The sequence below is a fragment of the Eutrigla gurnardus genome, assembly GCF_963514095.1.
Source record: "Eutrigla gurnardus genome assembly, chromosome: 7".
Lineage (NCBI taxonomy): Eukaryota > Metazoa > Chordata > Actinopteri > Perciformes > Triglidae > Eutrigla > Eutrigla gurnardus.
In genome coordinates this window covers 20,888,817-20,913,518 of record NC_139921.1, presented here as the reverse complement: position 1 = coordinate 20,913,518, position 24,702 = coordinate 20,888,817, and the positions used below count along the sequence as shown (strand labels likewise).

The 24,702-nt window shown below is 43.1% G+C and overlaps 1 protein-coding gene across 5 annotated transcripts in view; it reads left to right on the top strand.

The window, feature by feature from the left end:
• Positions 1–24,702, top strand: part of qkia (QKI, KH domain containing, RNA binding a) — a 68,324-nt gene that overhangs the window by 23,685 nt on the left and 19,937 nt on the right. For all 5 annotated transcript variants that reach the window (XM_084012674.1, XM_084012671.1, XM_084012672.1 and 2 more), the window contains exons 3-4: positions 9,366–9,482; positions 16,057–16,200. In XM_084012674.1, coding sequence (XP_083868800.1) covers positions 9,366–9,482; positions 16,057–16,200 — 261 coding nt within the window. The remainder of the gene's footprint in view (positions 1–9,365; positions 9,483–16,056; positions 16,201–24,702) is intronic.

The following is a 24,702-nucleotide window of genomic DNA, read 5'->3' as shown; positions in this document are numbered from 1 at the left end:
CACCCTCCTGTCCTCATGGTAATCTTTTTTGCGCCCACATGAATGGTTGTGTCACGTACTGAGGAGCAACGGTTCTCCACGTAATCCCAGCAGCTTGCAGCGAGGAAATGAATGAAGGGAGGTGACGAAGGATAAGAGACACTGTAGAGCAGGGCAAGGCTCAGCCAGGCGTGGATTGCATTTTCCCCCTGACAGAATTGATAAAGGGCACCAGGGACTGACTGGGATCAGCTTAGCTCCAGCTGTCCCTCAGACCAGGCCTAGCCTCTGACCTAAAGCTAAATCAACCAACCACAATACAGCATATCCACTTCCATCTCTAGTGCCAGGACTTCAGGTCCGGTTGTCCCTTAATTAATTGTGGAAATCAGATTTGATGTGCTAATTTCATAATTGTTTTACATTATTCAGTTTTTCCTTTATTTCTGTGCAACCATACCCTTTTTGAGGTATGTTGGTGTTGTGCTAACCCTGTAAATGGCCATACATATTTAATAGGAGAATGAGGGAGGTCTGTGAAAATGTGTGGAGCATTGTGTGCCACCTGTGGCTGTAAAGGCACTCATGGAATGACTCTCGCACAGTCACTGACACACACAAACTATTATAAGTGTGGCATCCTGGGGTGACCTGTGTTCCCTTTGCTCAATGTGCTATGCCGCTGTGCGCAGAGCAGGGCTGTAACTCAGTATCGTGTTTATGAGTGGCCCGGGAAAGCTTCTAAATTAGGTTTTGCCCTAGTGGCCAAAATGACTCAGTGATGACCTTAGACTAGTAATTTATACACACACTACAATTCACATTCACGGTGATGTAAAATGGCACACATTTCTCTGGGACGTTTTTTTCACTCTATTTTGGTGCGCACATGCACGCCCCTTCCATCAACTGTGGTCATTAAATCTGCAGGAAATGAGGAAAATGCCAGATAGCTTTGTTATATATATGGATGTGATGACTGGGACCAGGGGAAATCAGCAGCAGGTCTAAATTAAATAATCTTTTCAATTCCTTCTCTCCTGTTTGGGAAAAGTGTTATGTGCAAACACTGAAAATGTTATTACATCCACAATTACATGCACATTATGTACATTTAAAATGATATTGTAACTTGTAATATGTTACACAGGCAATGCCCAACTCCTTTTTATTTTTCACTGCTGCTCTCACCTTTCCCTTTTGCAATTTTAAGCTATTGGGATGGGCAGAGAGAGAATGGAATTTGGGATTTCGTAATTTGAAAAGCAGACAAGGAGAGATACATGTTACGGTGTGTTCGACTCACATCCACCTAGAGCCTGGCTTATAGAAAACATTATCGTAGACTAAGATACAGTATCTCCATATCGAGTTTGTGTTTTCCAGGAGGATATGAATTTTAATCATTTAGTGGTGAGGTGAAAGGGGAGATGATGTAGGATCAGTGTGAAGGGGAAAGAACTGATTACAGAAGGGAAATGTTACTTCCTATCCCCATCTGCCCACTGCTAAAATGGGAGGAAACTAATGATTATGAGACTGGGGAATATCCCTCCTCCCACATTTCTGTCTGATTTCCCAGATTCCCCCCCATCCAAAAGGCTTATGCATATGTGTGCGCTTGTCTGTCTCTGTGACGCAATTCTAGTTTCTTCCAAGAAAGCTGGGACTGATGGTCCCAGCTTCTGTTTTGTGATCTTGGCAACATCTCGCGTGGATGATTTGTCATTATTCATACTATTTCTCCATCTTTTCCTTCTTTCCACAATTCCACACTTGCCATTTTAGGCCACTCGCCATCCCGCTTGTCTACGTCTCGGCTTCAACATTCATTTAAAATCTCCCACTTACCTTAACCCGCCATATCCTTATGCCGAGGTCACACTCTCTCGATGGGGCCATCTCTACCTAACGTACATGTCCCCTGCTCTGGTTTCACCAGTAGATAATTATGTTTTCCTGGTGCCTAGATGCAGTGCAGCATGTCAAGTCAACCAAAATAACTTGCCTTGCCAGCATGCCTCTACTCTAATTCCGTTATGCGTGTCCCTCTTCTGGCCTGTGTGTACTTGCCTCTGTGCCCCCACATCTGGCTGTTTAATGCGTTTGTGTGTCTTTATCAAATGTGTCTGCCTGTGCGTGTCTGTCGACCCACTCCCTCACCGTTCCTCAAAGTCAGCCATTTCCTGATGTCGTCAGGAGTGCAGAGTGCTGTGAAGCGTCACCGTGGTGACTGCCTTTTGAGTGACAGCCGAGTTGCAGGCTATCTGATAACTTCAACCTTCAATTAAATGCTATCTGCGGCTCCGCTTCTTTCCCGAGCGCGTGCTCGTACACGCATTGGTAGGCAGCTGACTGACACCTCTGCATGTCATTTCTGTTGACCTTCAGGCGTCCAATAGGATATGTGACATGTCTTTTAAGTGCGTCTCTGTCTCTTCTTTATTCCCTGGGTATTTGTATTTGCTAACCCGGGTGGATTGTATGCAGGTCACTGGGTAGTAAGAAATGCTTAGGAGTGAATATACACGCATGCATCCACAGACACTACCTTTGCTGTGCTGACTGTATGAAATGGGACCCTCGGTTAGACGTAAGCTCTTGAGCAACTGCTAAACAGGACTGTCTGAACTCTCGCCAGCTTAAAAAGGCCTGAGAGAGGAGAATGAGCACTTATATAGATAGATGTGCAACACACCTCTGCTGTTGGTGTTTTTGTTGCATTAGTGTCTGGTGTTTAGGGTGTTTTCATGCTACTTTAGGTTGGTTGCCTCAGTAATGGAATCCTTTTAACCCCCCCTCACAATTTCACCTCTTCCGCACCACACGTTGCCTCTAAACTAAAGATCCTCAGCGGAACATATGTTTGATTCCCCTGCAAGTCTAAATTTTTTGGTTATTAGTCTGTGTTTTGAAGGCAAAATGAATCCAATCAACACTACAAATGACTTGTCGGCTTTAAAAAACAAACAAACCGTGGGGCGATTGATCAATAATGACTGTGCACTCAATTGTTGGAGACGGGGATTGCTTTATTTTGTTGTTCATCAGGTTATTGAAGCTAGAATAAAGGCTCTCATCAGCTTTGCCTTGTCTCATACATTTAGAACTTGAAATGGTGCTTTTTACTGTACAAAATGCTTTACAAATAATAAATAATACATCTAAAAAAGGTAACTAAAACAGGAAATTAATTATATAGAAGATGGTATGATAGTTAAGCTTAAACTGATCTTATTACATTTTTTCTCCCCCTATTAAATCACAATTTGGATTAAATTCAGTTTGCCTTTCAGGAGTCTTGCATAGCCACACCTATCTTCACAGCACTCTGTCAGTGCTCAAGAAAGGTCCGGCTGCACACATAATAATTGCTTGTTTGTATTTCTTTAAACCTGTCTTGGGAGGTGCATGCAGCGATGGTGCCCCTTGCAAAATAGTTGCCGGGAAGAGAATACCGGCTGAAATAGGCAGCCAGCAGTAGGCTTATACCTACAGTCTGCATCTGGTGAGTCAGACTAGCCTTCGAGTGAAGACTACTGTGAGAGAGGAAACAGTTCCATTGCCTGGTGATGCTCCACGTCCACCGCAATGCACAGAGGTGTGAGAATACCAAAAAAGAGATACTCTGGTGATTTGAGTAGACAGGATGTCCGGGACCTTTTCTGTTTCACTGCAGTAAAATCGCCCGGACCAAACCAGCCAGGTCCCTGCACAGGGAAAGTCATTAAGCTTGTTCCCATGAGGGTGTCATCACTTATCATGCCAGCTCCTGATATCCTTCTGACCCCCTTAAGTCATTACCAGAGGCCTGGAAATGTACCGCCCCAAACCTCACCTCACCTCGCTGATAGAGCGGGAGAGTGGAGGATTTTGATATCTCATCCTAGCCAGTCATGTGTGGCGATGATAATTTGATGAACCGATGGTCTAGTTAGCTGTTTGTGGAGGAGAGCAATTACAGTGATAATCTAAATGGAGATGACGGTTTGTTGTAGTTAAAATAATGAGGGGCAACAGTGTAAGCTGTTAGATGTGTATAACTGATTTAATACCAATTGATTGCTTGAATATTATCAACTTGTGCTTGTAAACTGTAAGTAAGTGGTGTTTAGTGCCTCCATGTTCTGTTGGCAGTTAAACTGAAAGGCAGACAGGTGAAATGAGAGCATGAAGGACAAAGGAAGCAGGCTGACCACACACGAATGCAGAGCTGCACCAAGGACGTAGAGTCGGCACATAGTGTCTCTGTGCACAGACAAGATCCCAGACAAGAAAGATATCGTTTTAGACCAATATCAATGTTTTTGAGTTTTAAAGATTATGAAGATATTCATGACAATTGATGCTAATATTCCTCACACATATCTCCTATGAGGCTATTAAATATTTGTGATAAAGGCATGTATGGATGTTGCAAATGGCTTGACAGGACAGCCCCAATCCATTTGGCTGTTCCTAATCGGTTGATGATGAAGCACGAGTGAGATATGAGTAGCATTAGTCCAGAGCTTTCTTCTTTTCTTTTTTTTCATTTGTTGCAACTGGCTAATCTAAAAGTTCCCAAAATTTGCTCTCTGCTTCCTTCACTCACATCTTCCAAACTCCCAGCTGACATCAATCTTTACACTTTCCATCTCCCATTCTTCCCTCCTCTGTATTTCACCCTGCCTCCTACCCCAAAATAAACCCAAACAGAATTATCAAAGGAGCCATGGATTAGGCGCTAAATGCTCGATGTGCTGAAAAGAGAGCTTTGAAGTCTATAGGGCTTTGAGGCGAAAATGTCACCATTGGAATCTAAGTCTAATTTTGACTCCTTGCTCCCCCCCCCCAGCCTCACCTCCGCTGTCCCTCCTGTAGATAAAGCATGTTAACTGCTGTAGTTTAGGCACCTGTGTGCATGCGGGTTGTGGGGGATCGAGCCACAAAGGCACGTAAGATGGATTAATTAAATGCTGGAACATTTCCACCTAAAGATGACTGAGTGATGAAAGGCTGGTGGCTAAGGAGGTTGTGTGTAGTCGGAGAGAAACATTGATTTGTGCTTTGAGAGATCCGTGCATTATGGGAGGATGGCAGATACACAGAAGAGGAAAGGCAAACATCCTGTGTGCTAAGACAAAGAGGAAAAGGAAGCTCAGTTTCCAGATGGTATGAATGGATGCACATAATTGTGGAAGGAACTGAGAGCAGTGTTCAACTTTGTACCCACAGGGAAGCCTCCAAATACTTTAACCTGAAGTGAAATGACACGGAAGGTATTTTAGGTATGAGGAAAACTTTATTTTGGTATGAATTTTTTCACAAGGATAATTGTAAAATTATAGGAGGGTTGAAATCAAGTGAGTGAGAGGAAGAGGACCACGAAGTCTGATTTTACAAGAGATTCCACCTTGCTTTGATACGTTGCACTGAATGAACTGTTCCTCATTTCCATAAACCCAGCCAGGCCGGCTAATAAGTGATTGGTATTCTCCTCCTGGCCTGGCCCCGCTCTTCGATAAGCTCTGTGCGCACAGTCAGAGCCCTCGGCATGATCTCATTTCCTGTCTCCCCACCACCACAAACAAACGCCGTCAAAGGCCCAATTGTTCTGCTTCCCTGAGCATTGTTGGTGAAACTGCTGTTGTTTCTCAGTTGTTCACACAAAAACAAATCAGAACGCACACATAACCCACACAACAATCAGCCAGAGAAGTTCACTCCTTATACACACACGCACGCACGCGCACACACACACACACACACACACACACACACACACTCGTGCCTGCTCATAAGCACACAGTTGCATAGACGTAGATATGCTCACAACCAAACCCGCCTGTGGAGTAGTGATAACTGGGGCTAAACAAAGGCCCTTTAATGTCAGTGTAAGCCCTTGTCCTGAAGGGGTTTTGTGTGTATGTGCAAGTGTGTGCGCATCTTTCTGTGTTTGCAAACTATGTATATACAAACTATGTTTTGCATATACTGCGATTCTCTGTATGTGTGCCTTTTTTGTTTGTTTGAAAAACTGAGATAAAATGAGACCGACACAGAGGAGCGGGGTAAAAGAGTTGTTCCACCAAAGGTCCCAGCATCTCTAATCTTCTAATTCTGTAAATGAGAAGAGGAAATAAGAGTGCAGCAAATAGAAAAAGAGACTGCTGTCAGCAAAACACATAGTTTATGCATTTATTCTGTTCACCAGGTGAATGCTGACAGTAGTGCCTGATTAAATTGAGCTGGTAGACATACATACTTCGTTTTTTGTTTTTGTTACACCTCAGCCTATTGCTCTCTGTCTAGTCATTGGGGTGTCAGGCAGCAAGCGGGGGAAAACATAACTATTGATTATAATCAAATCACAATTTCACTTTTAAAAATTCTATTATCTATTATTGAAGCCTGTTAAATTTCAACAAATGTCCCTGTCACTAGTAACTGCTTCAAGGGCTCCTGGAGGGTGCGTGACTTCGGAAACCCAGCCTAATAGCCATAGTGGTTCCCAGAAATGACTTTTTTATAAAAGACCTCCGTCTGGGGAGCTTGTTGAGTAACAGCAGGAATAGATGAAAGATGAAAACGAGCTTTTTTTAGTAGGTGCGGAGGAGATAGTTTAGCAAGAGGAGGTGAAGAGTGGATAGTGTACTTGGCAGTGAGGGCACTGTATCCATTCTACTCCTCTAGCTGTACTGAGTGGAGTTCCTGGCAGGCTCAATGGCCCTGCAACCTTCTGATAACTCACCCGCTTGGCTTTCCATTGTCTCTACATTCCAGTGGCTTAAAATGGAGGTCACCTTTTCTAACAGCATATCAACATCCTCGAGAATAATGTCAAACCCTCGGTGCAGAGCAGGACGCTAGAGAGCAGAGAGAGCCAATTACTACAGGAAAAAACACTGAGCTTTATTGAATCACGGAGATCATTTTAGAATTGTTTTTATTGCCAGGTTTTTTATTAAAATTAGACTATTTCTGGTTGCATTGCCAGATGATGGCGAGATGCTTGAAACAATCATAGCCATCTAATTTGATCTGTTTGCATTGGAATTTTCCTTGAGTGACGTTTATAACTTGTAAAGCTTGACCAGACACTAGGCCTGCTCTGTGCAGTGTCCTTGTCCACATGTATTTGTGAGTTTGTGCACATGCTTCTGACATCATTAAAACACATCCACGTGGTCATAAAACCCGAGCCAGAGGCATGTAACTGCTTGCCCCGATCCTTTATCCCTTTGTGACCTCTCAGATGAAGTGCAGTTCCACATCTCGAGTGGGTAAACTAAGAGAATGTAGCGGAAGTGTTGGTCCTCCTTACTCATAATAGCTCCACCAGCACTGAAAAACCAGACATTTGTGGCTTTCCCCCCCTCTGCTCTTGTGCCATCATCTCTCTAACCTTTTCTCCCTTTATTTCTCTCGGCTTTCCTTCATCAAGCCCCTGCTCACTGTCAAGTGCAATAGTCATCAACATATTCATGTCCACAGAGGAACACAGTCAGAGAGGGAGTGGTATTAGCAACAAAGCGAGAGCAGGGCAGCTAATAAAATGATAAATGCTGTGCGTGTATGTGTGAGAGATTTTAGGATTTTTTGACAAGCAACCTCCTCATATTTCCCGTCTTTATACTCCTGTCTGTAATTCTGCTACTGTATGTATTCAATATATTTATAGTGGCTAAATGTGATGGGATTTGGCCTAATGGAAGCTATTTTATCATGCCAGGCTAGTGGGAACTGTCACATGTCCAACCTGCACAGTAACCTACATATAAATAACTTTTTAAACCACCCGGGTATACATTTTGTGTGTGTGCGCCAAATGACAGCTAGCATTTCTTTTCAAATATGGTACTGCCGTTGCTAGCGGGGTAGGCTGGATAACAACACCAAGGACATTGTCACTGTAGCTTTTGTGTAAAAGGTTCAAGGCTATGCGTGTGTGTCTTATGTGTGTTGTGTAGGAGTACCACAGCAACACTATAATGCCCCCAGCGTGGGGTTCACCCTTGTCTGCAGCGGGTGCTGTGATGCAGACAGACAGCTCTCTCCTGTGCTCCTTGAGGGTGTGTGGGTGTGCATACAAGTCAGAAGCAAGCCGCCGTGCATCGTTGGTGGCTAACCTCCGAGGACAGGTGCCCCTACATTCCACAGTAGGCGCACAAACTCGCACAAATAGCCCCTGTGCCGGTTTCCTGGATTTGAGTTAACCAAACAGACAGTTGCCTTGTGACAGAGACACACGCGTAAGTCTGTGTAGTTGCATGCTAGAGGCAGACTTCCAGCATCTCTCCAGTCATAGGGTGTGTCTTTCTTGCCTGAGACGGGCTTTGATTGCCGGCAAGACCAGTAACGGGGGGAAAAGGAAAACAGCCTGGAGTTTCACTTGTCCTCACACGTGTATATTTACGTAGTTTAGGGTAAATGCACAAACATCACTTTAAATTTGTAATCGCACTGTAATTAAATGTGACTTCTCTGATGGCCTTTTGGATTTTGTCGAGGCATTGGTGCGGCAGAGTGCGTAAGCCGATGTGACTGTGTTTTAAGAATTTAAAGCAGTGGTGTTGGGGCTCAATGTAACACATCAAGACGCAGACAATTGTTCTTCTCATTGTCAAAGCTTTGAGCGGTGAGCTTTTGACTTGTTTCAGGTTTGGACAATTCCACTTCAGTAAAAACATCCTGTTTTAAAAGTGTCAAAGATTCTTACCCATCATGGTCACCAGCCGCTGTGTGCACTGAGGGCTTGGGTTGTTGTTGTTTACCTCTTTATGCGTCACTGTGCACCCCCCTCTCCCCAGCTCTCCTTTCCTTCTGTTTTTATTTTGGCTGGAAATTGTGTTGGATTATTTCAACACATTTTCCCTTTATCCCGTTGGAAGCTAGTTTCAAGTGGAGAGGATTAGGACGGTAAATACGTTTCCTTTTGGTACAAAGCTCCAAAGCCACTCACCAGTGAAAGGGGGGCCTTGATAAGAAAATTGTGTCAAGCACTCACCTCAGAACAAACCTCGCCCTCATCACCCTTCCTCTCCATTTCCCCTTTGTTTTCTTCCCACCACTCCCACCCAGACTAATTCCCTATAGATTCTATGTTCTTTTCAAGAGTATTTTGAGACCATGTGGAGATGATTAAGTACGTGCACGCCAACCCCTCTGTAGCGTTTGGTTGGAAATCTAGTTAGACTGGAAAACAAAAACATTTATTCAAATTAATTTATTAAGAAGCTCTGCAAGGTGGAATCTTTGTTTTTGACTGTGTGTGCATACACAATACTGCCTTTATCCTGTCAAGATGAACTGATTTCATATTACGGACATCCTGGTGTCAAGTAATGTCTCACTCTATTCACCTGTAGACTCACTGGTGTATTTCTCTCTCTCTCTATCTGCAGTATAACTTTGTGGGGAGAATCCTTGGCCCTCGGGGACTCACAGCCAAACAGTTGGAAGCAGAGACGGGATGCAAAATCATGGTGCGGGGCAAGAGCTCCATGAGAGACAAGAAGAAGGTAAGCTCATCAGTATCAAGTGTTATATCTGTTTCTCATAATAACGCTCGATAGATTCCACTCATACAAGTAACAACATTCTACATTCATCCTGTGTCTTTAAAATGTTACACAATAATGTGAAAATTGCTGCCTGGTGGTTTCATACTGACATTCGATATGGGTGTTTGCAAAACGCTGTCCAGTGGAAAGCAGAAGGCTGTAGTGAGGCAGGCAGCTAAGGCCAGGGGCGGCCTCTATTTTCAGCCCTACTCAGCTGAGGTCGGACACTTAAAAGGTTAATGTTGTGTGTATTCATATCCTGAGACCCAAGGGACGAACTTAGGAAGAAACCCTTTCTGTGTAACTTTACCTGCATTTGCACTATTTTTTGCAAAATATGTTTTGGCATTTAAACATCCACATAACAGCATATGAAAACTTAGAACGTCTGACTGTGTTGCAAATCAATGCTGACCATGTTTAGTTGTCCTGTTTTGCCCTGCGATCAGGTTAACCATCGCAGTAGTATGTCTTTCAAGCCCACAAAGTCTTGGCATATTTCAGCTGCCTACATATTGAATTTTGATGCACCATGCCATGAATGCTACAGCAACTCACATGCACCCCCAAGGCATTCCAAAGTGTGTCAGATCAGATTTGATGATGTACTTTGAAGTTCTGAGGACAAATTGACAGTTTTGAAAATTGTGGATATCAAGCATCTGTGCATGCCGTGTTATAATGGCTGCTTTTGGCTGTTTAGGTCTTTCCTCATTGAGTGAGTGACATTTTTTTGGAGTTGCATCTTAGTTTTTAAATCTGCCTTTTTTCTCCCAGTTGCTCTGATTTGCCAGGCAGTGGTGCTATTTTACAATGCATTTACATAAGTCAGAAGAAGTGTATTTCGTCCCATTTGGTATGGGAATCTCCTTCTCTATACACACTCACACTGCCCTCAGTGCATAGTAACAAAAAACGATTCATACTCGGATGTACACAGATTTTCACGTGAGTCATAATGTTCATAGCTCCAGTCTGCTGCAGGGCCAACATTTTCTCCCTTTTTTTTTTTTTTTATGGCTCCTCCATTCGTGTTTTAATTTCTATCTCTTCTCCTCATTTCCCCGAGTGTGTTCATTTAAACAGAACCAGGCGAAGGCACTTCAACTGTGGAATTAGATCCAGGAATAGTTAAATGGAAGTAAACGCGGTCAAGCAAGCACACACACACACACACACACACACACACACACACACACAAGGTGGTCAACTTAAATCATTACATCTATGATTACCGTAATATTCTTTTACCATCTTGGCATCATTGTTTGGAAAGAACATGTCAAAGGCCCTGCACAGTTTCAACACTAACAAATGCACAAGACAGTTAAACATTTATAGGAAAACACAGCTAAGCAGAATAATGCCTTTCCTCAGGGTTTTGATTTTTTTTTTTATTACATCTTTTTTGTCTCCACTGTCAATAAATCACAATAGCCACTTTAAGGTTTGCTTCCTGTACCCCACACATTTTTGGATGGCTAGGGTGTCATAACTGTGGCTGAGCCCCAGACAAAGCCTCCGACGTAGCCTCCAATCGCTGCATCCTCCACCTCACTATTTCCAGCTTGATGCCCTGTGGCAGCAGAGGAAGCCGCGGGAGCAGCTTAGCCAGTGTGTTTATTCAGGATCCATTAGCGGCAGCGTTTTTATGCTCTCAATAATTCAGCTGGTTGCTCCCTCCTGGGCCGTACTGCCTGGCGGGGAGTCGGCTCACTGGAGCTATGCAGTGGGAGAGAGTCGAGCAGAGACTGAGGGAATGGGAGAGGAGAACAGTACAATGAAGAACAATAGGGAGAGAAGGAAATCAGATCAAGCAGACAGTAGGGAGGAAAGAAGCAGGGGGAGAGAAAAATGCAGTACATATCAGATATAATGCTTATAATTGGGGATGTCCTCGTCACTTCCCATTCCCTTTCAAATTATGTTGATACTGGGTATCTACCGATATGTTTTTTTTTTACGAGTGGATTTTCTTGGTTTCCTATAGCATGTGTGCAAATTATTTTAATTGCTGTCACTACTGTCCTGATACCAGAATCCTTTTTTAGCCTTTGCTTTGTTCGCTGTGGCCAGATAATATATTCTCTCATAGTTTTTTTTTAATTCTATATTTTCTGTTTATATTAAAAGAAACGCTGTACCTACTACTATAGTTACTTATATAATTTGAACAGGTCACCACGTTATTAAAGGTGAACTAACTAAATGTAACATCATTTTCGTCATAAGCCCCATTCGCTTGTGTACTTAAGAAGAACTCTGGTTTTTAATGCCAATAAACTATGCATGTAGTCTGTATTCAAATGAGGAGGAATTCTTCTTCTTTTTTTAACATGCATATTTAGCATAGAATGTAGTGAGAACCCAGCAGGAATATATATAAATTTTTCTGTATTGACATATTAGCAATAATCAGTGTGAAAATGGTGAAATCACTTAACTCAAACGTGCACATGTGTTGATGGGAGACTGAAGAGACAAACACAGGATAATAACCTGTCTCACGACTGCACCTCAATCTCTGATCAAACTGGGCTAAATATAAATTGCCTTTGAGGGTTACAAAGTACATTTCCGTAACGACTTTTGGACATTCTTTTTTGACATATTTGTTGAGACAGGATGGATCACACACTATTTCCATAGCGAGTTCTTCTTTTAAGTTTCACTCACTGCTCTTCCTCGTATTTTGGTGCTTTATGTCTGTTTGTTAAATCTTGTAAAGTCGTAAGTTACTGCCCAAAGGAATGAAGCATGCATGTTATGTTCTTTTTGATGATTATTGTCTAAACAGTTGGAAGGAAAAGAGCCTCCTCCTGGAGCCTCATTCCAATCAAACCTTTATCTAATGTGGCAGCTTGAGTCCCCCTGGTTTTCACTCTTAGTCATCCTTAATGCAAAACAACATCAAGAACAGCAGCAATTAAATCACAGGTATGTTATATCGACCGTTGCACAAATAGAATCGGGATTTCCTTTTGCAAAAACAACTCCCTAATTCTATTTCACTAGCATACACTGTGAGATTACAGTTATTTTGTGCAATGTGAAACAGTTGCCTATTGTGCTAAGTGTCCTTTCAGACTTGCACTCTTAGAAATGTTCTTTATCAAATGAATTTCATCTGATTTAGTTTTTTTGATGATTGTTTTGGCACATAATGGCTAAAATGGTCGTGTCAGCACTGTCAGTGGCAGACCAGAATAGGCTCCAGGCTTGGCTCTTCAACCCCTGCCAGCAAATAGACAGTGCCACAGTGCGGCACCCACATTTTATTGCTTAAGAACTGATGTGTGACATTGCAAATCGATATGTTGAGCTTGATTGCCCTGCAGCATGCCAACTGCTTTTGTTTAAAGTTTAAGCTGACTTGTTTTTCTACCTCGTCTGAAACTAGTTTCTAATTTTATTAAGGTTTCTAGGGAGCTTTAATGTTGATGAGGAAAAACAAAGGCATTCCAATGTGTTACTTTTGATGTCTTGGGGTTTGGTTGCTTTAAATGGCTTTGAGAGATGGCTGCGTTACACATGGAGGGCAAATAGCACAAGGTTAAGAAGCCCCTGCAACATGGTTTATTAAAGCTATAATTAATATAATGTCCCCTATTGAGGAGTGCTACAGTATGGTTTCACACAGAGCTGGCATTTAGGTGACCTGTTTGGCATTACCCTCTCTAGTTTTCAATCTGTCCTCACCAATAAGTTATGATGTATTTCATTTGAGTGAATCTTTAAGTATTTGAAGGCACATTGTCTTACTTGAAAGCCAAGTAGAAGGAATTTGTCCTTTAATATTTAGTATCGTATATCTTTACCATTATCATTCCTCAGCCCTGTCTGCCCTCTCTTGTCCTACCATGCTCCCTACAGCACCTGTTTGGTGTGCTGGCATTTAGCCTCGGTTACATTGACCCCAGTTGGGAATGTCCTTTAGGATCAAAGGAGAAGGGACTGTTCAGAGCAGGAGAGTTAAAACAGTGCAAACAGATTAATTTATGACACTTGCAGGACAAAATTGTAGCGTCAGGTAGTCCACAATCCTATTGAGTCGGCAGGTTGGTATATTAAGTAGAGCAATGAATCTTTTTCAGCTTCAGGGGTGTACCTGACCCAATGGTGTAACTTCACTGTGGAAGGGGGCAGGTGAAATGATGGTGTCAACAAGATCAATAAAGTAACATGTAATCTGCCACTTTATTTCTTTTAGTACAGCCTAAAACAAGATAGTGAAGGATGAAAAAAAAGGACAGCCTTCTATATTAGTCTGCTTTTTCCATGTGGTGTCATCAATGTTGAGAATTAATGGCCATAAAGTGTATTTGGCTCAAGCTGAAGGGTGTGAAAGCCAGCAGGCAAACAGGTGCTGAACAGACGATAGAAGTCAGGCAACATAACCGGCGAGCAGTCTTTCCCTCTGATCCTATTCTTAGATGTTGTTCCTAGATGCAGTGTCCGTGCTATTTATTCATGCTACATATTTTGCCAAAACAGATTACCCTGTCGTATATGGTCATAGTCATGGCATTTGATGTGGGCCAGCGTGGACATTCTCTTCAAAGGCCTTCCCGGCATTCCCTTTAGCGCTCATCTCGTCTCCCCTCTCTTTTCTCCCCCTCCACCTTCCCTCCCGTTTGTCATGCTGTCACTTTTTCTCAAAGGGCACTCGGTGACCTTGTGTGTTTTCCCCGATCTCTTTGCCCACAATGCTGCCAGAGCATTGCCATGTACACACAGACAAGTGAATGACTAATCTTGTTGGGTCCAACTTGGGCAACAATCTGTCAATATAATGCATTTATTTATCCACCCAGTGCCCTGCATTCAGAGGCAGCCCTTGTGGCCCGTCTATGCCCCCTTCTAGAAAATGCTGAGTCACCTTCTCATCCCCATGTCCCCTAATAGGCCATAAGCAAACAGCCATGGTGAAATAATGGCCTGACTGCTGAAACTAGGCTCTCCCCCCATGTGGAAAAGAGGAAAACGAGATTGGAATATTGAACTTTCGTGTGTGTGTGTGTGTTGTGTTGTGTGTGTGTGTGTGTGTGTGTGTTAAAGAGCAGTGCCATGGCAACAGGTCTCTAGAGTACAAAGCATGTGGGTGGCACTCGGCTCAAGCTCTGTGTGTGTGTGTGTGCGTTTGTGTGTGTGTGTGCATGCTCAGTCTCACTGTGTGGTGCTAGTTGAGTGTATTGAAATCATGTCAGGTGGACCCCCTGCAGAGCAGCGCAATGCATTGTTAATTAGACACACTCACAAATGAGTGATCTGAAGTTGGGTTGGTTGTTATGGGTGGTGGTAAACGACAAAGTGTTCATCAACAGTCTGTACAAACCTGCACTGACAGCAGGAGGGGAGAAAACTGGGATGCAGTTGACTGCTTGAGACTCTGACCTTCTTTTTTGAAATTTGCAATTCAGAATTTTTTTTTTTAAATTGCATGAATTTTGACATTTTTGTCTTCATAAAATGAGTCAAATAGTAACATTTGAATCCCGTTTCGATATTTGAATGTGGTGTCACACATCCGAGAATCTGAGGTTATGTCTGTTTCAGACGACCTAGACCTCAACTCCTCACCTCGGGGAAGTAGTCAGCTTTCAAACCGACTTTCATGGTTGTACAGTGACATGTGATACAACCTCAAAAGCTTTTTAGAGCACTCTTAGTGTCTGCTCCCGGCATTTACTGTCAGTGGGGCAACCAAAAGAAGGAATAAAGTATCAATGCTAAATGTGTGTGTGTGTGTGTGTGTGTGTTCTATATTTGTCTCTATATATCCCATTTTACCTTTTCACAAAAGAGACAGGTTTGAGCTTTACATGGAGTCGCCTGAAAAACGCTGTGCAACATTTCCCAACCTCAGCTTTCCCAATTCAAATCTTATAATGGCTTCCTTTTTGACTGTGTTGAAAGGCTATCAAGCTATGATGTCAGTTTTGAATGCAGCCCATTTTGCCCTTCAGGTACTGCTAGCGCTACAAATTGGCACCCTATGAGTGCTTTGGCGTAGCCTTTTCAGATGGGGGGGGGGAAGCCTCCCTCAGGGTGCCATTGTTACCTGGACAGTATTGTCCACGCAAACATGAGTGAGAGACAGTCAGACGAGGCTTGTGCACATTCACACACAGTCCCGCGGCACTGTGAAATATATCCATGTATCATAATTGCATTCTTACGTATTAAGTTGGTGTGGCTTAAAACTATCCCCGTCCATCTCTTCTCTGATCCCTGCACCCATCCATCTTTTCATTGATATTAATTGCTGCAGGGCTAGCTGTCGTCTTTGTCTCTGTGAAGCCAGGGATCTATTAAAGAAGGGTGTCCTTTCAAAGTTAAAGCTAAATAGCTGACTAAAGGGCCGCTCCTGTCATCCTGCTTCTCTTCACAGGGTCCCGTCGTCCTCTGTGTATGCTTGCCTCTCGCCTCCGCTTCCTCTGATATGCTGTGTTGCTGCACTGGTGCTCCAACACACCCACACTGTCACATTCACTCACCATCTCTCATGCTCTCTCTCTCCATCTCTGTCCAGGAGGAGCAGAACAGAGGGAAGCCAAACTGGGAACACTTAAACGAAGACCTTCATGTCCTGATCACAGTTGAAGACACGCAGGGCAGAGCCGAGATCAAGATGAGGAGAGCGGTGGAGGAGGTCAAGAAGCTCCTCGTACCTGCTGTGAGTACATACCACACACACACACACGCATGCTGGATGGTAGATGCTTAAGTTATTTAATGTTCTCCACAAGTAACGTCATGGGAGTTTTCCAAGGGAGGTGATACAAACGGCAAAGTTCTGATTTAATAGTGCTGAGAGAGGCCTTTCCAATGCTCTCCAATTTGACTACATATGGAACACTTCTGCTATCCCACTGTTCGAAGCATCCTGTTTACTTCCATATATAGACCAGGAGAACAGGTTGGCCATACCCCCACTGGAGTGGAAAAACTAGCTAGCTGTGTACGCCTCCTGTGACTGTCGCATTTCATCTCCACTTTCCACCCCGCCTCAACTTCCTCATGCGCTGTGCCTCTGGTGAAGGCTGCTGATAGGGTTTTGGCAAGCAATTTGTATTTTCCCATCAACCGCGGTGACCAGGTGGACAGGACAGCTGAAGGCCCAGATACGCCATCAGGCGGCTATGCACAGGGCTCGGTGGTCCTGGGGAAATGTGGCCAGCCCATGCCAGGCATACAGGGCTAAGCAAGGAGAGTAGCGTCACTTTAGAATTATGTTTACACGTGTACTCAATTTATATTTTTAAACCTGGGGTGAAAATCTGCAGCAAAGACATTGTTTAGCCCAGATATATCTCCTACAATATATTGTATATCATTATAATTTATCAGCATATATTCATTCAATAGCACATCTATGCACACAATCTTAAAGTTTAATCTAGGAAAAAAAAAGCCTGAAAAGGGTCAACTGTACCAGCTTGACTTGACTTGGTCCATAAAGTGTAACTTTTTGTTTGGTTCATCTAAACTGCACCGTTTATGGATGTTATATCTGACACATGAGGTGACATCATGACGGGATCTCCTGTCTACTTCGATCATTACACGCTGTCGGTCCCGGTGAAGCCTTAGCCCAGCCTGACGATGTGGAAAGCACTCCAATTCATGTCCTCCTCCTCCTCTCTCTTTTTTTTTTAAGGATTGCTTGTCTCCATTCAGTCTTCCTGTCACTTCTTAGGGCCCCTTGTTTTGTTTCAGAGAGCAGGAGTGTTTTAGATCTCCACAGCCTGTATGTACACACAGAGGATGTTGACACGTACACACTCAAATATGTGCGTGCACACAAAAACTTGAGGAAGCAGCAGTGTTCTAAATAGTGATGCAGAATGTGTCACTGTTAAAACACGCACACACACACACTGCAAAAACCCTTTGGGTGTCCTTTTTAATTCACTGACAGCTCTTGGTTAACACTCATCTGAATGGAGTGCCACAAAAATAGCCTCCTCGCTTTCCCTGAAATGTCTGTGCATTTTGCAGCCTGACAAGTGTGTCAAAGATGGTCCTGTGATTCACTACCTGAACCATTTATCGGGTTAACAAGAGGCTCTCTTATTTTATACCTCACACAAGAAAGCGGCGTCAAGCTCGTTTGAGAGACTAATGAAAATTTTCTCATAAAAAGTTTCCCTCTACCCTTAATTCAAATAAGTTTTATAGAGCTACTTAATGACTCATTGCAATCCACCAGAGGCCATTTTCTTTCAAGCATTCTTTGTTCATTTAAATGTAATGAAAAGATCCTTCCATTAGATAGACATAGGTTTCTCGGCCTATCAAAATTCACCTCTAAATGCTTAAATTGATGACCCTTTAAATTGGATATTTTCAATTAACATATTTTCAATTAATATTATTAATAAAGCATTAATCAGATAAATAAAAATGTTTTGTTTTCTATTGTAGATCTGGCATTTAATTCTGCTTTGATCAGGGGCTGTCCTCTTAATGCACATTACCTTAATGGCATGGCAATGGCCTAGGGTATGACATAAAAATCAATAGAAGTGACATAATGTCGGTATGGCAGAACAAGTGTCAGGTAAACCCCGGTGCATTATCTACCTATGGACTCTTGGGGGCACTATATTTTCTTCATGCCATTGCGTGCATGTGCATGCACATATGAGGGGGTGGGCAGTAGAGCCGGTTGGCAGTAATGCCCTTATCATGCTAAACTAGATTGGATTAAAATATGGACACAGTGGGAATGCAGTGTTCTAATGAAGGGCATCTTCTTCACATTTGGCAGCGTAAAAATCGCCTTTATTAAAAAGCACAGGAAACAAAATGTGAGGTCATGCTTCTTATTCCCTTTCAAGGAGCAGGCTTTGCTTGTCATTTAAGAGGACTCCGCTGCGGAAATTAAACAAAAGAGGGAGAATGGACTGAAATGTTGTTTTGTCTACAAGCTGGTGGTAAAATGATGTCACTTTAGACTTTATGATGATCGTTTTGCATTAAAACAATCTCATAATTGACCCATTTGGGATTAGGCACCAGGATGTCTGACATGGAAACGCCTATACTGAAAGGGCTAAGAAGTAACAGTGATGTAACAACATTCACACTAGCCAAACAAACTGGACTTTGGGGGTCAGACGTGCTTTGGCAGAGTACGGATAGCCTAGTGTGACTGCACCCTAAAATAACTAGCTGCATTTCGCAATATATATATCTATTCTCTGTTGTGTAACGCCCTGCTGCTGCTTAGGTTGATTGACAGTTTGAAGAGGTGCTGATGGGAAGTGCAAAGGTTCACAGTTGTTCGTCTTTGCCCTCTGTAGCGCTCTTTTGCTCCCTAGTCCTGTGAACTCTTCAACTCTCCCTGAACTGGGAGAGAAGGGGAGCATCGGCGAGATGAGAGAGACGGGCAACGAGAGAGAGAGAGATGGGTGGGAGAGCTTGATTGAGCTACTCTTTCAAGTGTGGATTTAGTAGACTGATCCTGCCCTAGTGTACACTGGCGCACAAATACAATAATACACACACACACACACACACACACGGCTACACATGCACAGAAAAACTACTTCCACATGCATGCACATACACATACTGACTCCCTAAAATGCTCCGCTCATCTTTTGAGTCCTTGGTTTAGGCCCTCAAACGGAGCAAGCAGCAAAGCCCCACTGCACTTTTGGTAACCTCCGCTCAGATCCTTGCAGAGTTGAAGCATAAACCCTGACTGGCCCGCTCTACTTCTTCATTCTGTCCCTAGAAGAGCTAGAGAGCTATCCGTTTGTTAGTTAGCCTTTTTGGTTCTGATAATAACCTGATAAGCTTCATATACTTGTGATCAGTCATAATTAAATTAACGGCACCCATGCCAACCTTTTCTGCTTTTTATGCTGCAGTTAAGTGTTCTTAGTATTTTGGTGTCAATATGGATGGTGATGAGAAGCAATATGAGCACTCAATAATATCACAGCTTATTTATATCTATCACAATCTTTCTGCAGGAAGGTAGTGACATGTGACTATGGCTTGGTGACACTATTTTTGTGCGTCTATTTGTGTCTTAATGCACTCGTGTTCTTGTGAGTGTGTGATTGACAGGCGTACGCACGGGACATCGTTATGGATATAATAAATTCTGATTGGACTCCTCAGGTCGCTGCACTCTATGGAGGGCTTATGGGAAAGTGACAGACAGGCAGACAATTGGACATGGCCATCTGAGATCAGACAAAGACCTTGTCCTTTCGCCAAGAGTGTTTTACGGTTGGATATTAAGAATCCTAGAAATGTCTTTGTGTTTGCATCTTGCTTTTAGGTCTCACCCAAGTATAGTTGGAGGCATTGTTTCTTTTAGGTATGAATTGGGGAGTCTGTAGCTTTATTTAATTAATTAAATGTTCAGTGCCTTTGACCTTTTGCATTATTTTCAGTTTAAATGTTGCTGATCTAGAAACCAATGCGTATGATTCTGTCACACTGCACGAAATCCCAAGCAGGTCACATCGTAAAATACCAATGTAAACACATTACCCAGGAAATGAACCCCTCGTACAGCACCTCATGCTTTCTGAGAGATCACATTGGTATGCACTGTGATGATAAGTCGGCTATGTACGCAATTTTTACTTTTTCTGGGGATTCAGATCTTTTTGCAAATATTATTATTTGATCTATAACTTGTTCGAGAGGGACAATCCTTGACATGTTATAGCCACTGCTGAAGTCATGTCATGCTATTTATATTATGTGAGTTTTCCTGATGGAGGAAGCTCCTGACAATGCTGCCCACATACATTACGAAATGTACGTACACACACAGGGAGCACGTAAAGAAGCAACAAAGTTTAGGTTTGAAAGGAGGATAGCACACCCACAAAGAAAGGGCTAGTTGGCATAGCAGCATTTTGGCTCTGGAGAGCCACGTCTCCTTGAATTAATCTGTCATTGCCGAGAACAAAGTGAACATGTTAGCAGCCGGAGCAGACCAGCGGCTTTGAGCACTATTCCATTTGCAACACGGTGGGAACCCAGTCCTGTAATCTTGCTCCAGCTGACTGCTCCTTCTTGTGCTCCATCTCTCCACATGCCCCTATATCCTTTTTAAGGTTACACACTTCATACTAAGTGTTAAAACACATACATTGCACATTTTTGTTTTTTCATTTTTCATAAAAGCATCAGCATTGGATCGCAAAGTGAGAGCTCCACCATTCATACCATACACCATTCATTTGGCTCACCAGTTTTATTGTAGTGCTTCTACACCAACAGTGAGTTTCTCTTCCCCCTTTGTTTTTATACATTTCTCTTGCTCCCTCCTGAGTCTCCTGTGTTTCCTTGTTTCTCTTTCTTTTCTACTCTCCTCTCTCAATCTGCTACGGCCCATCATTGAAGAAGAACACACATTACATTGTGTTTTTGCAAAAGCAAGACAGATGGACCTTAATGGACGCCAAGTTTGGTGAACTGCGGGGTGTTGTGTCTGTACTCACCAGTATGCATCCGGCTTGGCAGAGTGCTACAATGGTAGCACCATCAGAACCACTCAGACAGGCAAGGCACATGCACGGAGAGAAGATGATGCAGAAGCAGATCTAGATTTCAACGGTCTGTTCTAGGTGTCAGTGTACCAACTAAACACCATTTATTTTTGTTTTTCTTTGAATTCTCTCTCTCTCTCTCTCTCTCTCTCTCTCTCTCTCTCTCTCTCTCTCTCTCTCTCTCTCTCTCTCTCTCTCTCTCTGTCACCGGTGTATGACAAATGAGTACAAAACACCATCTGGCTGCATATATCCTTGTGTGCCTCTCCAATTAATGATGTTTATTCTCTGTTAGACCCAACTATCACTACCATTCTCCTGTTATTTACTCCTGTTTGCCTCTGATTTACCCCCATGTCCGATGCCATGCATGATATCCAAAAGAACAGAAGCTCACATTCTCATTCAGACTCATCAAGTGGTGCATGCTTTTGACTCTGCTTGATGCACATTGTGTTATTGTGTATGCAGTGGCCTTTAGGGGTTTGTGAGATTATGTGTTTTTAGTTACTGAAAGGAAAAGCAAAAGTCATGGTGTTGAAACTAGCTAGTGTGTTTCGGAAACCTCTGGACATCTTTGATTACCACGATGACATTGCCTGTAACCAGGCTGCAGGGCCTGCAGTACAGTTGCAGAGTACAATCTGTGACGAATACAATGTGACAAAGGCTATAATATCTGTTCTCTGAAAACTAGCCATTATGTCACTATGCTAGCCAGATCAAGTAGGCTTTGGGGGCCTTGCGGGTAGCTAGTAGGTAGGTGGTTTTAGTCAACCTTGCAGCATCTCTGTCCCTGCAGGCTGTTATTACCTTCATCAGGCTAATGAAGAAGTTGGATTGGATCATATTAACCTCCTGCTCTCCACCTCCCAGGACACCACAGTTGCAACAGAATAGACTGCACTGTTCACTGCTCTCATTGTGTGTGTGCGCGTGAATGGTGAGCTCACCCCACCTGAACGTAGACACTGCATCTCCCACATGAATGTTAATCATCTTTTTAATTGGCTTCCTTGACTCGGTGACCTCTACTTGAGACGGCAAGCCTGCATCACTGGGCTCCCCCTTCGCTGCCTTAGTGCTGTTTTTTTTACTCTGCCTGTAGTGTGTGTGTGTGTGTGTGACAGAGACTGTGTGTAGTCTCTGGGCTTCCACTCACTCTCGAGCAGTAGAGATTGGAGCTGGCCTGGAGGCAGTGAAACCTTTGACTCTCGGCCATCCCAATGTCCTCCACTTTCATTATTACCATCTTCACATCCTCAACCTCTTTGTTCTCATGTATCCAACCTTTTGGTCCTCGTATGCCCCGCTAACACATTTGAGACGGGTACTTCAGAGACGCCTATTGAAACCCTATAACCAGGAGTGCAAACACTAAAACTGCGGGATGCATAACTCACCTCTAATTAATGATCTCCAGGTGATAAGTAGATAATTGGAACTGACCACTCAAGCCGTTTCACCAGAGAAAACAGATGTGGCTTTTCTGACAGTCATGTCAATAATGATTACTACTGCATGTCACTTGGTTGGTTAGTGTCTGAGAAGTGACCACGATTGGTCAGGTGAAACGCTATATACTCTGACATGCATATTGACGTCCATACATGCCCTGCTTAACGGCCTTTTTTCATGGACTTATTGGTTACACAAATTATGAGCAAACTTCCACCAACAAAAAATTACAACACAATGCTTAATTCCGCTGGCCTGAATGTTGGCATCAACTTAAATCACCTGAAAGCTTGCTACAGCAAGACCCTGACTGGCATCATCAGTACAGACTGGGGTGAAAATAAACACACATTAAAACCAGTCACATAACATGGGAGAGCCACACATGAAACACAATTATTGGCAGAAGAATGTGTGAGCTACTTTTTCCTGGGTCATACCTCTGTATCCCTGAGAGGATGATAGAAAATATTGTGTATTTACCAGCTCACAAATGCAGGAAACCATCATCCGAATCAGAATATATTGTTTATTTCCCTTTCAATCACCTTTCTTTCGCTGACAGTATCTGGCCAAGTAAAGGTGTTTATTTCCTTGTGCAGGTTTTCCTTTTTTGTTGCCCTTAGTTTTCTTTCTACCCATCTTTCTCCACTTTATTTCTCCTCAATGTGTCCTTTTTGTTTGTTTTGTTTTTTGTTGTTGTGTATCTGCCCTCTCTTGCCGCTTGCTGCTCTCTTTCTCTCTCTAGGTGATTGAGGCGACAAGCCATTCACCACTCTCTCTTTCCCATTTCTGTATCTGCCGTGGCCTAAAGGCCACCACATCCTGTTAACAGCACACAGGTTACAAGCCACAGAACAGGCTGGAACTGAGAGTCACTGATGCATTATAAAACTATAGCAATATGTTTTCATAGATTGCAGAGAGTGGATGTGCCACAAAAAGCCCCGGTTGTTACTAGATTGGACTTAATTTTAATGACTTCCAAGTCGCACACATTCCTCCAGTCTAAGCCTTTTATTGCTGTACTACATACGGCAGCTTCTTTCCATGTGTGCCAAGTCCATCCTGTCGGCTCAACTCGACAGAAGAGACTCGGCCCTGTCTTGGCCCAAGCTTCCTCCCCTGCCATCCCTCCCCTCCGCATCTCCATCTGCCCATCTCTCCCCGTCTCCAGCTCTATTGCTCTCCTGGGGGGCAGACAGGTGGTTCCAACCCTAAAGAAACAGTATCCCTGCAGGGAAAAACCTGCCCAATCCTGGCCACCTTCCTTATTAATGTCCTTAATTTTCTGGCCCTACGACTGAAAGGCAGGCAGACTTCTTCAGCCACTCAGTCATATATATGTTGAAATGAACATAGATAAAGATCAGATAGAGCAGCATGCAATTTATAAAAATACTAATTATTATCACATAACGTTTAATACACTTTAGATAAATTGAAAGCGTTCCAACAAAGAAATCTGTTGATTGTAGTGACTTTGTCATCATGGGAGTAATTGTGTTTAATTGAGATAGAATTGCTTATGTTTATCTGCATCTCCCAAGGGGCAGACCTATAGAATAGTGTGCTCATTAGTTGCAGGTTTTGTGTTTGAAAAATGTGTGCAGGCATGCACATGGTGACACAAGAACAAGGAAAGAGGCAGTGTGACTTTGAACTCCACTCCGCCTGCTGTTCCCCTCATCATCAGGAGTCGGCTCACGGAGCCGGCTACAAGAAGTGGGGAAAAGATTCAGATTGCAATAACATTTGTGCTGAATGGCACCTTTTCATCTTCTTCACCTCTCCTCACCCGTTTTATACCTCTGTCATTAACTGACTCACTGGCGTGGACGATCGGGGAAGAAAAAGGGAAGTGCAGTAAGACGCATGTGCGTTGATATAAATGATATGCCACTACTGTCAGCTTAAACTTTTATCTTGCTGTATCTGCATTAGGCACACATGCTGCTATCATCTCAATCATATTAAGATTTAGCACAAGTCCAGTCAATGAAAATATCTGCACATCTATCACTTGGTGGTGGTGGTAGCGCTCTAGGTTTGAAAACTTGTCGTCCGTGGTCTTGAACCAAACTTCTGCTTCATCATGCCATAATTAGCACTTTCTCTCATATCCTCTCTTGAGTTCCCTTGAAACATCATCCTGTTTCTAATCCACCTCATTCATTTCTTCCCTCTAAGGGGAA